Source organism: Notechis scutatus, chromosome 15 (assembly GCF_049901735.1).
Source record: "Notechis scutatus isolate UNSWTSFEM ecotype Mainland chromosome 15, rNotScu1.2, whole genome shotgun sequence".
NCBI classification, from domain to species: Eukaryota; Metazoa; Chordata; class Lepidosauria; order Squamata; family Elapidae; genus Notechis; species Notechis scutatus.
The window spans coordinates 4763672-4777996 of NC_142023.1; the positions used below are offsets into that span (position 1 = coordinate 4763672).

General features: G+C 43.9%; 1 protein-coding gene across 1 annotated transcript in view; it reads left to right on the forward strand.

Moving 5' to 3' along the window:
• The window catches only part of BRINP1 (BMP/retinoic acid inducible neural specific 1), a 69496-nt gene that overhangs the window by 34709 nt on the left and 20462 nt on the right, over positions 1–14325 (forward strand). Inside the window, exon 3 of the mRNA XM_087943908.1 lies at positions 11182–11372. Within this exon, the coding sequence (XP_087800034.1) occupies positions 11182–11372 (191 nt within the window). The remainder of the gene's footprint in view (positions 1–11181; positions 11373–14325) is intronic.

The following is a 14325-nucleotide window of genomic DNA, read 5'->3' on the forward strand; positions in this document are numbered from 1 at the left end:
GGTCGGAAGATGGCTTGAGCTGTCTTAAATTGGCACCTGTGCCTGCAATAGATTTGCCAGCATGTCCTTGGAGCTGAGGATGTTTTCTCACTTATCTATTTTCCTGGACTACCTGGTGCTCCTTCAGAAGTGAGACTTGATGCTGTGGTCGTTTTAAGAATGAATTATTCTCTCTAAGTTTTGTAGAAAGAGTTTTGCGTGTTTGTGTCTCATACGCCACAGCACCTTGCTTCTGCACTCTCATTTTGCTACTGATAAAACAAGGAAACTTCATAAACCTCATGATATTAGAAAAGGTAGGGCGATTTTTGTAAGAAGTCCGGTTCTTCCATTTCTGTGGTAATTCTGTGTACTGGAATCTAATGTTTTGAAAGTATACATTGTTGAGCTTAGAAATTATCTTTAGAGATGTAAAATTTAGGCTTAAAGTGTCAGAGAGATTGATCTCAGCCCCAAGAATGACATGGGGACTTACTTCTGAGTTGTTTCCTTTATTGCTCTTAAACTATAGACAGAATCTTGCCAGAGTAAAGCAACTATTTCCGTAACTGTAGATAAACTCTGGGAATTGCTAGGGATGAGTTGGTTTGTCCCACTTCCTGCCAACTAAGCTTTCCAAGTTCTGCAAGCCTCTGGAATGCAGCCCCTCCCTCCTGGGAATCCAGACTACAATCCACCACAGGCAAAGAGAGGCTGAACTGTTAGAGAGAGGGGAGGAAAAGGAGGAGGGAGGGAGGAAAGGAAGGAAGGAAGGAAGGAAGGAAGGAAGGAAGGAAGGAAGGAAGGAAGGAAGGAAGGAGGGGAGAGAGAGGGAGAGAAACTGCCATTTTTCCTCTATTGAAACCAATGTTCAGAAAACTGGAGTCTCGAAGTACTTTAAACAATTCTTGGAATTCTTCTTGAATGGATTAGAGTGTCCTGAATGTGGATCGATTCCTCTGAGAACAGAAATGAGGGATACATTTAGAAGCCTGAGTATTCCTGTGCTCATTTCCTGAGATTCATCGAAAGAGGAGGAACATGAGGACTTGTTATGCAAGCATAGGCACCCAGCAGCCATATCAAATTACCTTCCAGGCAGAGGAATCAATGCAGGAGCTCAGAAATGCTAATGCAGCAGTACTGCTTTGCAAACCCAGTGTCTTTCTTTCACTTATCCAAGCTATTTTGCAAGTAGAGCTTGGGAGGAAAAGCAGAATCAAATTCCTTTGGGGATTGTGGCCATCACCGTGCTGCCAATTTTCAGGTTACATCACGCTCATGTCAGAAGCATCAAGGCATTTCTGGGTTGAAAAGATTAGCCGGTGACATCACCATTGCTTGAGGGACACCCAGGAAGGGCCTCCGTTCATGTCCCCAGCAGGAGCTGGAGCAAAGGACGGGAGCTCACCCCATCTTATGGCAGCGCTTGGGTCTTGAACGTAGGCTTGCTAACCTCCAACCCAGCACCTTAACCACGCAATCCACTGCGCTCTGATTTGTCAAGTGTTTGGGTCTAAGAGGAAGCCTATAGTGACATCCAGATGTAGTTTCAAGGAAGATAGGACCAAATTATAAATTAGTCATGAGAGTAGGGGGCTTCAGGGTTACACCTGATGACCCAGCATTAACTCCAGTTCACATGTGCATGGCCAGTGGAAAAACATGATGGGAACTGCAGTCCACAAGCACCTGGAGGTCACCAAGTTGTCCACCTCTGAAAGATTGATTGAGGTGGAACCCTGCGACCTGCCAAAGTGATTATGCAGAAGAACGAAGGAATTATTATGCATGGTGCTAAGACTTAACTTCCAAGACATGTGCAGGTCCCTCTATCATGGAGTGTCCCTATTTCCGTCATCTCTATAAATGTCCCTGGGATTCTTCCCCCTTCCTTGTTCTCATGTTATTCCCACAAGTTTGAGGAGGCCCTACTTCCCTCGGGAAGAACTGGGTTCCCACAAGACATTAGACTGGGTTTTCTGAGAAGTCTGTGGAGATTCTGTCATCCCAGGTCATGGTTGTCCCAAAGGTGCTTTTTCAAGAGGCAACTGGACTTTCTTTGTTTTCCCTTGAAGATATTACACACTTGGAACATTTTCTGAGAAGGTTAACTTCAGCCTCACACAGTTATTCAACGCCTGATGCCTACCACTGATATACTTGATTGCCTTAGAACATCCTCAATATGCAAAGAGAGGTTTGTCAGGATAATTAATTCAGGCTCCTAATGAGAGATATGAAGATTTTCTTTCCTGCACAACTTCCTATCTCAACCCGATAAGAATAGCATGGGATTTTCTAATCTTGCCTAAAATATGCGAGTGGGAAGAACAGGAATTGTTCTTGGGGGCATGTGGGGGAAGCTGAGAGAACAGTTGAACTGACAGAGAGAACCATTAGGGGGGGAAAACAGGAATGATTTGAGTCATGACATCAAACAGAGTCGCTAAAGGCACAACCCCTTGCCTGCTTTCTGCAAATTGCCGTTGTATATTCATCGGATAACTTAGGCCTAGGAGGGCTGTGGTAGGAGTAGCTGGTGCCTCTAAGATTTCCTTGAATGATGATGAAGAAGAAGACACTCTTCTTAATTCTTAATTAATAGAGTTTGCTCCAGTGGTGGGTTTCCAAATTTTTTCCTACCGGTTCCGTGAGAGTGCACAGGGCTCAAAAACTGTGCTCTTTGTGAACTATGGTGAGCTGAGCTGTTTATTTTAGCTCAGCTGAGGCGCGGCAATCCACTCTGCCACACGTATCAGCTGAGCTAAAAAACAAGGGAATACAGGAGAGGTAACGGCAGGTGCGGGTGGCTGGGGCCAGCCAGAGGTGGTATTTGCCGGTTCCCACGAACTACTCAAAATTTCCACTACCGGTATGCAAGAACCGGTCCGAACCGGCTGAATACCACCTCTGGTTTGCTCCTTACAGATAGTTCTCAACTTACAACAGTTCGTTTAGTGACCATTCAAATTTATAATGGTACTGAAAAAAGTCTCTTCTTTCACGCTTATGTGTCAACTAAAAAGATACTCCATTGGTCTTTTTAGCTGCCAGAAAAAGGGAGTGGGGGAAAACAAGGCATTCTTGAAATGCCTAGATAATCACCCCGGTAGCCCAAAGTTGTCGGAGGATAAGAAGGTTGTTGGAGAGCATGATGGATGACTCTTGGAGGTAGATGTGTCCCATTGGAAAAGTCACATCCAGGGGGTGGGGGGGAAGACCAGGGTCAAGGGGGAAATGTATGATGTAATTTAGTATCGGCTGCACCCAGCCACACATCAACATGGCAATTTCTATTAAACCAGTTTTCTTTTCTTTGAGATGCGGCTGGAGACTTTTGATTTGAATGAGGGTGGATTTGTTGGACCCCTGACATTATGACTGTTTCAGCAACTCCACGGTTGTCTTCCTCTTGTGTCAATATCAGTCATCGGACATTGGCGGTCATGTTGGCGATCCTATTCTTGTCACGAAAAAGGGCTTTTCAGTTTTTTGAGGGGTGGGATTAAAATGTTTTAACAACTGGTTCTGTGGGCATGGCTAGGTGGGTGTGACCATGTGACTGGATAAGTGTGGCTTCTTCTTCTTCTTCTTCTTCTTCTTCTTCTTCTTCTTCTTCTTCTTCTTCTTCTTCTTCTTCTTCTTCTTCTTCTTCTTCTTCTTCTTCTTCTTCTTCTTCTTCTTCTTCTTCTTCTTCTTCTTCTTCTTCCTCCTCCTCCTCCTCCTCCTCCTCCTCCTCCTCCTCCTCCTCCTCCTCCTCCTCCTTCTCCTTCTCCTTCTCCTCTCCTTCTGCCATATCTGTCATTGGACATTGGTGATCATGTTGGCGATCCTATTTTTATCAACAGCCTCACAAAAAAGGGCTGTTGAGTTTTGTCTCAACCAGTCCCTTAGAGATTTTGAAGCCATGATGTTCTTCTTCTTCTTGGACCTTCATTTGCCTTCAATCTTTCCTTGGAGGAGTAAGTGAAGGATGCCGTAATTTTTCCGGGTGTCGCATCACAATGTCTGAAATATTCCAACTTTTGCTTTTTTTTTTATGGTTTGGATGGATTTCCCTTGGCTTTCCCAAGTGATTTATCTCCAAGGTCATGTGATCAAAATTTGGACGCTGGGAAACTGGCATGAACTTATGTTGGTTGCAGTGTGCCCGGGTCCTGTGATCTCCTTTGACGAGCAAAGTCGATGGGAAAGCCAGGTTTGCTTAACAATCATGCTGCTAACTTAGCAACTGCGGCAATTCAATGAACAACTGGGGCAAGGAAGGTCGCAAAACGGGGCAAAATTCACTCAACAACCATCTCACTTAGCAACAGAAATTTTGGCTTCAATTGTGGTTGTATGTCAAGGACCACCTGTACTGTCTCCTAACTAAATTTAGCACGGTGGCAATCTCCCCTAATCTTTGTGTCCCCGCTTAAGGTTGTCCAAAAAAAAAATGTCTAGCTTGGATGCATGGAGACAAAACATTGGCCTAGATCAGCTATAACCACCGGCCCCGTTTTGGGAAAGGCTGCTATAATGGTTATTCCTGGAGACAGACCTTCCTCAGCAGACAAATCTGCAGCAGACAGCAAGGCACCATCGAAAAGGTGAAATCAATTACAGGTCTCTTGATTTTTACTTAAGGTGTTTATCCTCTGCACTTCAACCTGAAAGAACTTTCAAAGTACTAATGAAAGTTCCAGTATCTGTGTGTGCGTGCGTGTGTGTGTGTGGAGAGAGAGAAAGAGAGAGAGAGAGAGATATGAGGAGGAGGAGGAGGAGGAGGAAGAGAAGGAGAAGGAGAAGGAGAAGACGACGAGGAGGAGTCAATGGTGGGCTTGTTTTGGACCTGTTTCAAGCAATGCTATGTTACTTATGAGTAACATCACTGTCAAATATTATCTCTTCTATGGTCATTTAAAATAGCTGACCTCTGTGTCTCTTTCCTCCCTCTCTCCCTCCTTCCATCCCTTCCTTCCTTCTCTCTTTGCATTCCTTCCCTCCTTCCTTCCCTCCTTCCTTCTCTCTCTCCCTCCCTCCCTTTCTTCCTTCTTAATCTTTCCCTCCCTTCTTTCCTCCCTCCCTCCCTCCCTTCTTCCCTCCCTTTCTTTCTCCTTAATCTCTCCCTCCCTTCTTTCCTCCCTCCCTCCATTCCTTCTCTCTTTGCCTTCTTTCCCTCCTTCTTTCCTTCCGTCTCCCTCCCTCCCTTCCTTCTCCCCTCCCTTTCTTTCTTCTTAATCTCTCCCTCTCTTCTTTCCTCCCTCTTTTCCTTCTTCCTCTCTCCCTCCTTCCTTCCATCTCTCTTTGCCTCCCCCTTCTTTCCTCCATCCTTCCCTCCCTCCCTTCTCTCTTTGCCTTCTTTCCCTCCTTCCCTCCTTCTTTCCTTCCTTCTCTCTCTCTCCCTCCCTTCCTCCTTCCCTCCCTTTCTTCCTTCTTACTCTCTCCCTCCTTCCTTCCCTCTCTCTTTGCCTCCCTCCCTTCTTTCCTGATCTGTCTCATCCATCTTTCTTTATGTGTTTTTTGTGTGTGTGTGAGTGTGTATCCCAACAGACCCGCCTGCTATGAAAAGAGAGAGAGAGAAAGGTCACTAGGAAAGAAACAGGGAATGAGTCAAGTGTTTTGGAGAAATAAGATGTTATTTGGAAATTCTGCCTCTGTAATACACCCAGCGCATGGGGGTGGAGCGTCTGCCCAAGGGAGAATATCTTTTGAAAATATCTGTTGAGAAAATCTCATCATGGCAAAATGTGCCTGAAATACTGAATGCGTATCCTATTTATTACAATTGTCTGGAGATGAAGGAAAAGTGGGGAGAAGAATAGAAAAGGAAGAAGGAAAAAAGGAAGAAGAAGGTTGCCTTTGTGGTGGATTGTGTCAAGGGGAAGCTGTAGCCATCAGTACAGAAAAGCAAAGTTGGAACGGCTACACAGAAGCAAGATTACTTTGTCCCAGCCCCTTAAGTTTGCCAACAGGGTGGGATATCCCTTCTCTATTTCTGGAATTATCCAGGAAGGAAGTGTGTGAAAATCACATCAAATACTTCCACTTTGGGAACATTATTGCTCAGTCACCATTTCCAAAAGCCTGTTATTGGATTGCATTTTCTATTCCTGATTCTAATAACGATAAATCATGATACTTATGGTTGAATTGATGATGAACACCCCCCCCATCATCTTGTCCCCCCCTCCTCTTCTAGCACTGATGATGTTACCTAGTTGGGTAATGAAACATCTGCAAGAAAACAACCAACCTCAGATAGCAACAAGGACTCCACACTTTCAACTGTTCTCTACTGTTTTTGTGCCTTGTCTGCGTTGGTAGTTCTTCCCACCAAGTTCCTTTCATCCTATCAAGGAACTACCAAGAGAACAAACCCAACTCCCTTCTAGCACTGATGATGTTACCTAGTTGGGTAATGAAACATCTGCAAGAAAACAACCAAGCTCAGTGAGCACCAAGGACTCTATAGTCCTTCTTCTCCTTCTCCTCCTCTTCCTCCTCCTCCACTATTTCTTCTAGCAATGATGATGTTACCTAGTTGGGTAATGAAACATCGGCAAGAAAGCAACCAAGTTCAGTGAGCACCAAGGACCTCACAGTCCTCCTCCTCCTCCTCCTCCATCATCTTCTCCTTCTCTCCCTTTTCCCCCTCCCTGCCAAATATTTTAATTGGTAGAATTTGATGTACAAAACGGAAGTCGACCTCTGCATTGACCTTACATCCCAAGAGTATCACCATCAACCCCCGTGCCATCACAGCTCATCCTGAAGTTTTATCTCTCGTCCCCGTTTCCTTCCCCTGTTTGTGATGTGCGGTTAAGCATAGCTCTTCGAGAAATGTCTCCACAGCAGAAGTAGGTTTTGAGCTTCTCAATATGTCAAAATAGACAGCTGCACGTTGATGGCAACATATTTGTTTATTATTTATTTCATTATCTTGCTGCAGGGGGTTCTTCACTCTGCTCTTCTCCAAGAGACAAGGTGGCTTCCCATTACTCAACAGAAATCAAATGCTTCTGCCGAATGTTTTGGAACTGTGCGGAATCTGCCACCGATTCTAAAATAGACAGTTTTGTTTTGTCTTCCTTGTGCGTTTCTAGTTTGGGTAATGTCACTGCCATTTGAATCTTGAAGGATCTTCTATTTATAGGCAGTTCTGAATAGAGTTGCGTATCTGTCAGCTAAGAGGGGGGAAAAATGGGATAATCAACAAAACGTTGAACTATTGAGAGGTTGTAGACAAGGTTTTTAAACTTGATTTCTTAAGTCGTCTTTTCCTTCAAAAGAGTCTTCGGTTCCTCTGCTTTGTCGCGAGGATGTTTCGTTGGATGTGGAACTCATTTTTATCAATAAAGGAGAATATTTGCAGCTCAGGGTTGAAATGAGGGGGGGAATCCCTGGTGCTCTCTGAACTGGGTTGTTGCAGATGTTTAATTGCCCAACTAAGTAACATCATCAGTGCTAGAAAGGAATGGAGTTTACCAAAGGGGGGAGGAGGAGGAGGAGGAGGAGGAGAGGAGGAGGAGGAAGATGATGATTGTGTGGTCCTTGGTGCTCCCTGAGCTGGGTTGTTTTCTTGCAGACATTTCATTACCCAAACTAGGTAACATCATCAGTGTTAGAAGGGAGTGAGGGTTACAAAGAGGAGGAGGAGGAGGCGGAGTCCTTGATGCTTTTGGAGTTTGTTTTCCTGCAGACATTTCATGACCCAACTAAGTAACAACAACAGCTCTAGAGGGAATGTGGTTTTTGGAGTGGAGGGAGGAGGAAGAGGATGAGAAGGACCGTGTGGTCCTTGAGCTGGGTTGTTTCCTTGCAGGCATTTCATTACCAAACTAGGTAATCTCATCAGTGCTAGTAAGCAGTCCTTACTAAACTCAGAGAGCATCAAGGACCCCTCATTTCAACTCTAGGCTACAGATGTTCTCCTTTATTGGTGACTTCTGTAGACCCATTTGAACCAGTTCCCCCCCAACCCTGCTGTGACGACATTCGATGCAGCAGATCAGAAGCTGACCCAGCAGCTAAGGAGTGAAACTAGGAATAGAAAAACGTTGATGCGAGCATCTATGGAAAAAGGGCACCAGCTGATAAATCAGGTGGTGGGTGTCAAGGAGCAGATGGTGTCCCTGGGGAGACCTTGAATAATAGTCCAGAAGAAGGAGAAAGGGCAATTGAAAAACATCAGAGTGTGCCAGAGGACTTCGTTGGTGGCAAAATACTGGCTGAAACTGAATCATTCTACTCACCTCCCAGGTGCAACTTGGTTTGCCTTTAATTTTTTTTTTTTTTTTTGCTTGCCTATTTTGTTCTCTTGTCTATGGAGATTCTCAGTCATTCAGGTTATGGTGGTCCCAAAGATGCTTTTTCAAGAGGCAACTGGACTTGGTTTTTCCTTGAAGAGTTTCTGCTTCTCATTCAAGAAGCTTCTTCAGTTCTGACTGACTTCCATCCTCCACCAGAACTGAAGAAGCTTCTTGGATGAGAAGTGAAACCTCTTCAAGGAAAAACCAAGTCGCCTCTTGAAACAGCGCCTTGGGGACTGAATGTCTTATGGAGATGCTCAGTCATCCAGGTGATGCTTATCCGAAAGGTGCTTTTTCAAAACAACAACAACTGGACTTTCTTGTTTTTCCTTTAAGAGGTTTCGCTTCTCATCCAAGGAGCTTTTTCAGTTCTGGTGGAGGATGGAAGTCAGTCAGAACGGAAGAAGCTTCTTGGATGAGAAGCAAAACCCCTTCAGGGAAGAACAAGAATGTCCAATTGCTTTTTGAAAAAGCACCTTTCGGATAACCATGACCTGGATGACTGAGTATCTCCAGAGATGTTGAATCCCAAAGGAACATCCTCAAGAAAAAACAAAGTCCAGTTGCCTTTTGGAATTTTTTTTTTTAAAAAAATCATCTTTGGGATATTCTTTTCTCTTGTTTTCCTAAGCTCGTTCCCTTCTTCCCCCAGCCCTCTGGTTTCCATATTGGGTTGGAGAGGATGGTTAGAAGCAGATCTACATCCTGAAGATCTCCCTTATGGTTCCTTGCCCCGTAGTTTGAACCTTCTCAGCAGTTTTCCACTATTCTGCCTGGTGCTAACGAGCATCCGGATTGCCTCTGGGGTGACGCCTTCCGTTATTTATTTTGGGGGTGAAAAATAATCTCTATTTCCTCCGCCTTGTGCTCATTAATCAACTCTGCCTTTGGGCGAAAAAGATATTTATCGCCTTTTGCTCCAGTTCAAAAGCAGGACAATTTCCTTTTTTTCCCCCTCCTCTCCCTCGTCTTCTTATGGATGCCAAACGTTCCCCCGTGGCTTAGTACTAGAATCACAGCAAAATGGCTTTCTGCATTTTTTTTTCTCTCTCTCTCTTCCTTCTTCCCTCTGGCTCTTTTCCTTTGATCTGATAGAAAAGAATTTGCTATCGAGAAAAAGGCTTTTTTTAAAAAAAAGGGGGATGGAAAAGGCTGAGTAAGTGCAGATGGATGTTCTACCTGACCTTCACCCAACCTTCTCCCCCTTATTCTGCAGCTTTGTTGGCTACCAAACCTCCCAGTTCAGCCGCAGGTGGGTGGGCGAGATAGCCTCAGGAACCCCATTTCCAAAATAGGGGCAGTGGGATGACGGGGTGATGAGAGAGTCTGTCTGCTCAAAAAGCAAAAGAAGGAGAAGGGGCGGGAAGGAGGAGGAGGAGGAGAAGGAGGAGGAGGAGGAGGAGGAGGAGGAGGAGGAGGAGGAGGAAGAAGAAAGAAGAAAGAAGAAAGAAGAAAGAAGAAGAAGAAGAAGAAGAAGAAGAGAAGAAGAAGAGAAGAAGAAGAAGAGGAGGAGGAGGAGGAGGGAGGAGAAGAGGAGGAGGAGGAGGAGAAGGAGAAGGAGAAGGAGAAGGAGAAGGAGAAGAAGAAGAAGAAGAAGAAGGAGGAAGAAGGAGAAGAAGAAGAAGAAAGAAGAAGAAGAAGAAGAAGAAGAAGAAGAAGAAGAAGAAGAAGAAGAAGAAGAAGAAGAAGAAGAAGAAGAAGAAGAAGAAGAAGAAGAAGAAGAAGAAGAAGAAGAAGAAGAAGAAGAAGAAGAAGAAGAAGAAGAAGAAGAAGAAGAAAGACACACACACCTCCTGCAGTCCACCAGGGAATAAGGCAAACATGAAAGCTCTGATAAAATAAATTTGAAATTTTGTCCTCTAGGAACGAACATTCAAAGAAGAACAGGAAACGGTTCTTTCCTCCAGAGAGGAGAACATTTATAGCAACCCTCCAGCAGCTGCTCAACACCAGAAACTTAGATTCACACTGTCTTATTAACCCGGTTTATGGACAGCCAAAAAGAGGTTAAGTTACAAAATCTCGGAAGCCAGAGATGTATATTTCAACTTCCCGTGTCTCAGTATGTTTAAGATGGACGTTCTTGAAGAAGTCAGGAGGTTTCCTACTCAAGGAGAAAAAAAATCCAGCCATTCTCCTCTTTTTTTTAAAAAAAAAAAAAAAAAGGAAATTCATTACATTTTGGGAAATGAGAGGACATTGTTTGATCAATGTGATCATTTGCTTGGGACTTGATGAATAATAGGAGTTGGTTTTGCAGGAATACTATTAACATGGGATTTTCCTCTTATTTATGTCAGATCTTGAAATAACCTCTTTGTCAGCCTTGGAAGCCGTATTTTACTTGGAAGCTTTGAGGCTGCCACATTCAGTGCCTGGGAATTTGGGAGGGGGGGTTTCATAGACAGGCAGAAGATTAGACTCAACAACATTCTTTTCTCAGAGAGTCAAGGACATGTTGCCCTGCACCTGGAGGGGAGTGATTGGGATGATGTCTCCAGTTGGGATGAAGATTTGATTGGGCCATGTGATGGGCTGATGGGTGCAGGGGATAGATCTTTGATTTCCCTTTTGGGAAGGGAAAACCTGGACTCTCAGATTCAGGTTTTTCCCAGATGTGCCAATAAAATGGAACTTTGAGGAAATGCCTGTCTTGGAATTTATTGGTTTGGAGTTGGTGTGTTGGAATGCTGACGCTCTTTCCATCTTTTCCTTTTCCTTTCTGTTTCTCCCATCCTTTCATCCTTTCCCAGAAAAACTCCAGAACTGGAACATTCAGAATAACTGTGGGGGGGATGTTTTATGGGGTTTCTCCTATCCACCACTTCCCTCCTGTTCTTCTCCTCGTTGACCCGCCCAGATTTCTGAGCCTCACCCATGTTTGTTTTGCTCTCTCGTTGCTCAGGGAGTTTGCCCGTTGGAAGGTGAGGAACACGGCCATTGAACGGAGGGATCTACTCCGGAACCCTGTCCCCTTGATGCCTGAGTTCCAGAGGAGCGTACGCCTTCTGGGCAGGAGACCTACAACACAGCAGTTCATTGATACCATCATCAAAAAATACGGCACCCACATCCTCATCTCTGCCACTTTAGGAGGTAAGTGATGGCGGGCTCTTCTCCTTCTTTCAGGACTCGGATGTATGGGTGACTTTTTGACTTGGGCTTACCTTAATCTTCCTGTTAGAAATACATCCTAACATCACAACTGCCCTGTCTAGTAGCAATAGCACATAGACTTATATACCACGTCACAGTGCTTTACAGCCCTCTCTAAGCATCTTGCCCTCCCCCAACAATCTGGGTTCTCATTTTACTGACCTCAAAAGGATGGAACCTTGAGCCCGTCAGGATCAAACTCCTGGCAGTGGGCACAGTTTGCCTGCAATACTACATTCTGACCACCGAGCCACCATGTCAGTAGAGTAGAATAGAGGAGCAATAGCAATGGCCCTTAGACTTATATACCTCTTCACGGTGCTTTATAGCCCTCTTGGAGTGGTTTATTAGAGTCAGCCTATTGCCCCCAACAATCTGGGTCCTCATTTGACTGACCTTGAAATGATGGAAGGCTGAGTCAATCTTGAGCCAGTCAGGATCGAACCCCTGGCAAGCGGGCAGAGTTTACGTGCAACACTGCCTTCAAGCTACTGAACCACCATGGCAATAGAATAGAATATGGAATGGAATGGAATGGAATGGAATAGAATAGAATAGAATAGAATAGAATAGAATAGAATAGAATAGAATAGAATAGAATAGAATAGAATAGAATAGAATAGAACATTTTTTGAACCAACACCCCTCAAAAGGGCAAACTAACAGGATGCATCCAAAACACGAGATCCTATGGAATTGAAGTTTGGCTGATTTTATGAACGTTTTTAAAGAGGGTTACGAAGCATTTTATGATGTAATGCAAAACTTTTCCTTTGGTCAGCTCCTGGTGTTTGACTGCACTGTGCGGTTCAACATGAGCTACTTTCAAGGCAGATACAGGTAGTCCCCGGCTTACAACCGTTCACTTAGGGACCGTTTGAAGTTACAACGGCTCTGAAAAAAAGTCAGTTATTGTTCACCCTCATGAAAGACTGTTTGCTGGGACTTTGCTGGAGAGGAATTCCCTTTAACCTAAATCAACAGGGTTTCATTGGGTTGAGGAGTCTGCTTCATGATCTTGGGGAGCCTAGGTCAGAACGAACACTTAGACTTATATACCGCTTTACAGATTTGAACTACCAAATTGCAGGCAGCCGGCAGTCAGCAGAAGTAGCCTGCAGTAATGCACTCTTAAGCACTGCGCCACCATGGCTCATGTCTGAAACAGTAACCCAGGAGGTGACAGCTTGTCTAGCTTTAATTAATTTTTCTACTAAATGGCCTGCTTTTCCTTGGGAACATACCTTGTTAGTTTCCTGACCTTTTTTTTTTTTTTGAACTATATCCCAGAGCACATCATTCAAAAGTCTGGTCTGGCTTCCTGGTTGCACACCGCTGGTTGAAAAATGAACTGGGCGCAGGGTAGAACAGGAGAAGCTAATTGAAAAGGGGTCAGTAAATCTGTTTGAACAGTTCAGAAAACACAATTTGCCTTGGCATGACAAGACCCAGATTTCGGGTTCATAGATCACAAAGTCGCCCAAGTTATTTTGGAGGAGATGTTTTAACCCTTTGAGGGCGGTTGTGAGAACGACCTAAACGTTCAGCATTTTTGGGTTCTCAAACACGGCTGGAAATTAATGCATCTTTAGCTGTCCCCGTCGATGGATTAATGCTGATTTTCATTTTTTGTTGAGTGTTTGGCTTTGCACATCAGCTTTGGTTCGAGCCTTAAATGTTAAGACAAAAAGTAATACCTTTAAAAAAAATATTCACACTTTCAGCTGGAAATGGAGAAAATCCCTAAAGGGGAATTTTTGATACATTATTTAGGAGTTATCAAAGGAATAGAACGGGTATCCATTTCCAAAGTGGAGACATGGAATTTTTTTTTTTTAATCCTTCTTGAAGTTAAAAATTAAATTGACTAGGACAGAGGCTCACATCTGTTCTGCTGGCATTTTGTTGCTTTTTGGCCCAAAATGCTTTTATTTTTCATTTTCTCGCTTCTGAAGTTTGCAAATGTTGACACAGAGCTCTACATACATGCATATAATAGTCCAAAACCATGTGAAGAATCCATGGTTATATGCATAAATATGTACGCTAGACAAAACCAAATGTTTGAGGTGTTAATTCAGAAGAAAGATTTGGCAAATAGACCTGAATTCTTAAAGTTATTTAAAAAAAAAAATCAAACTTTCTACAACTTGTTTTATTTTTAAAACATCATCTATCCTGTTTTTGCTGCCTCGTTGTTATGCATTCTGGTTTCTGGCTTACGTGCAACTTCTCCACAATAGTTTTTCTTCCCAAACAAAAAGGATAGAAACCTAGCTGAACAAAGAAGTAATAATCTATGCCGTTGGCAAACTAACTAGAGACCGAAATGCCTCTGAGCATATACAGAGTCCCTTTGCAGGCCAGTGATGTCCCTGAGAATCACTTCAAGAGAGGAATGGAAATGGGAGGTTTGTAGGGATCGGATAGATTGCTGTGGTGGAGTATGGCCTGGATTCCCAGGGTCGAGGGGCTACATTCCAAAGGACCAAGAAACAACAAAGTTCAGATAGCTTGGTTGAGAGGAAGAGTTAAGAAGGCTCCTGCCGAGCAATTTTTCATAGTATATCTTTTAAGCTGCCAAAGATATTTTACCAATAAAGGAGAATATTTGTGGTGCAAGGTTGAAATGAGGGTAGTACTAGTGCTAGTAGCACTGATGATGTTACCTAGTTGGGTCATGAGATGGCTGCAAGAAAACAACCAAGAGAGTATTAGAGAGTATTGAGGACACCCCACTCCTCCTCCTCCCCCCCTCCTCCTCCTCCTCCTCCTCCTCCTCCTCCTCCTCCTTTTTCAACACTAGAAGAAGTTATTATGAAATGTCTGCAAGGAAACAACTCAGCTCAAAGTTCTTCCTCCTCCTCCTCCTCCTCCTCCTCTTCTTCTTTTC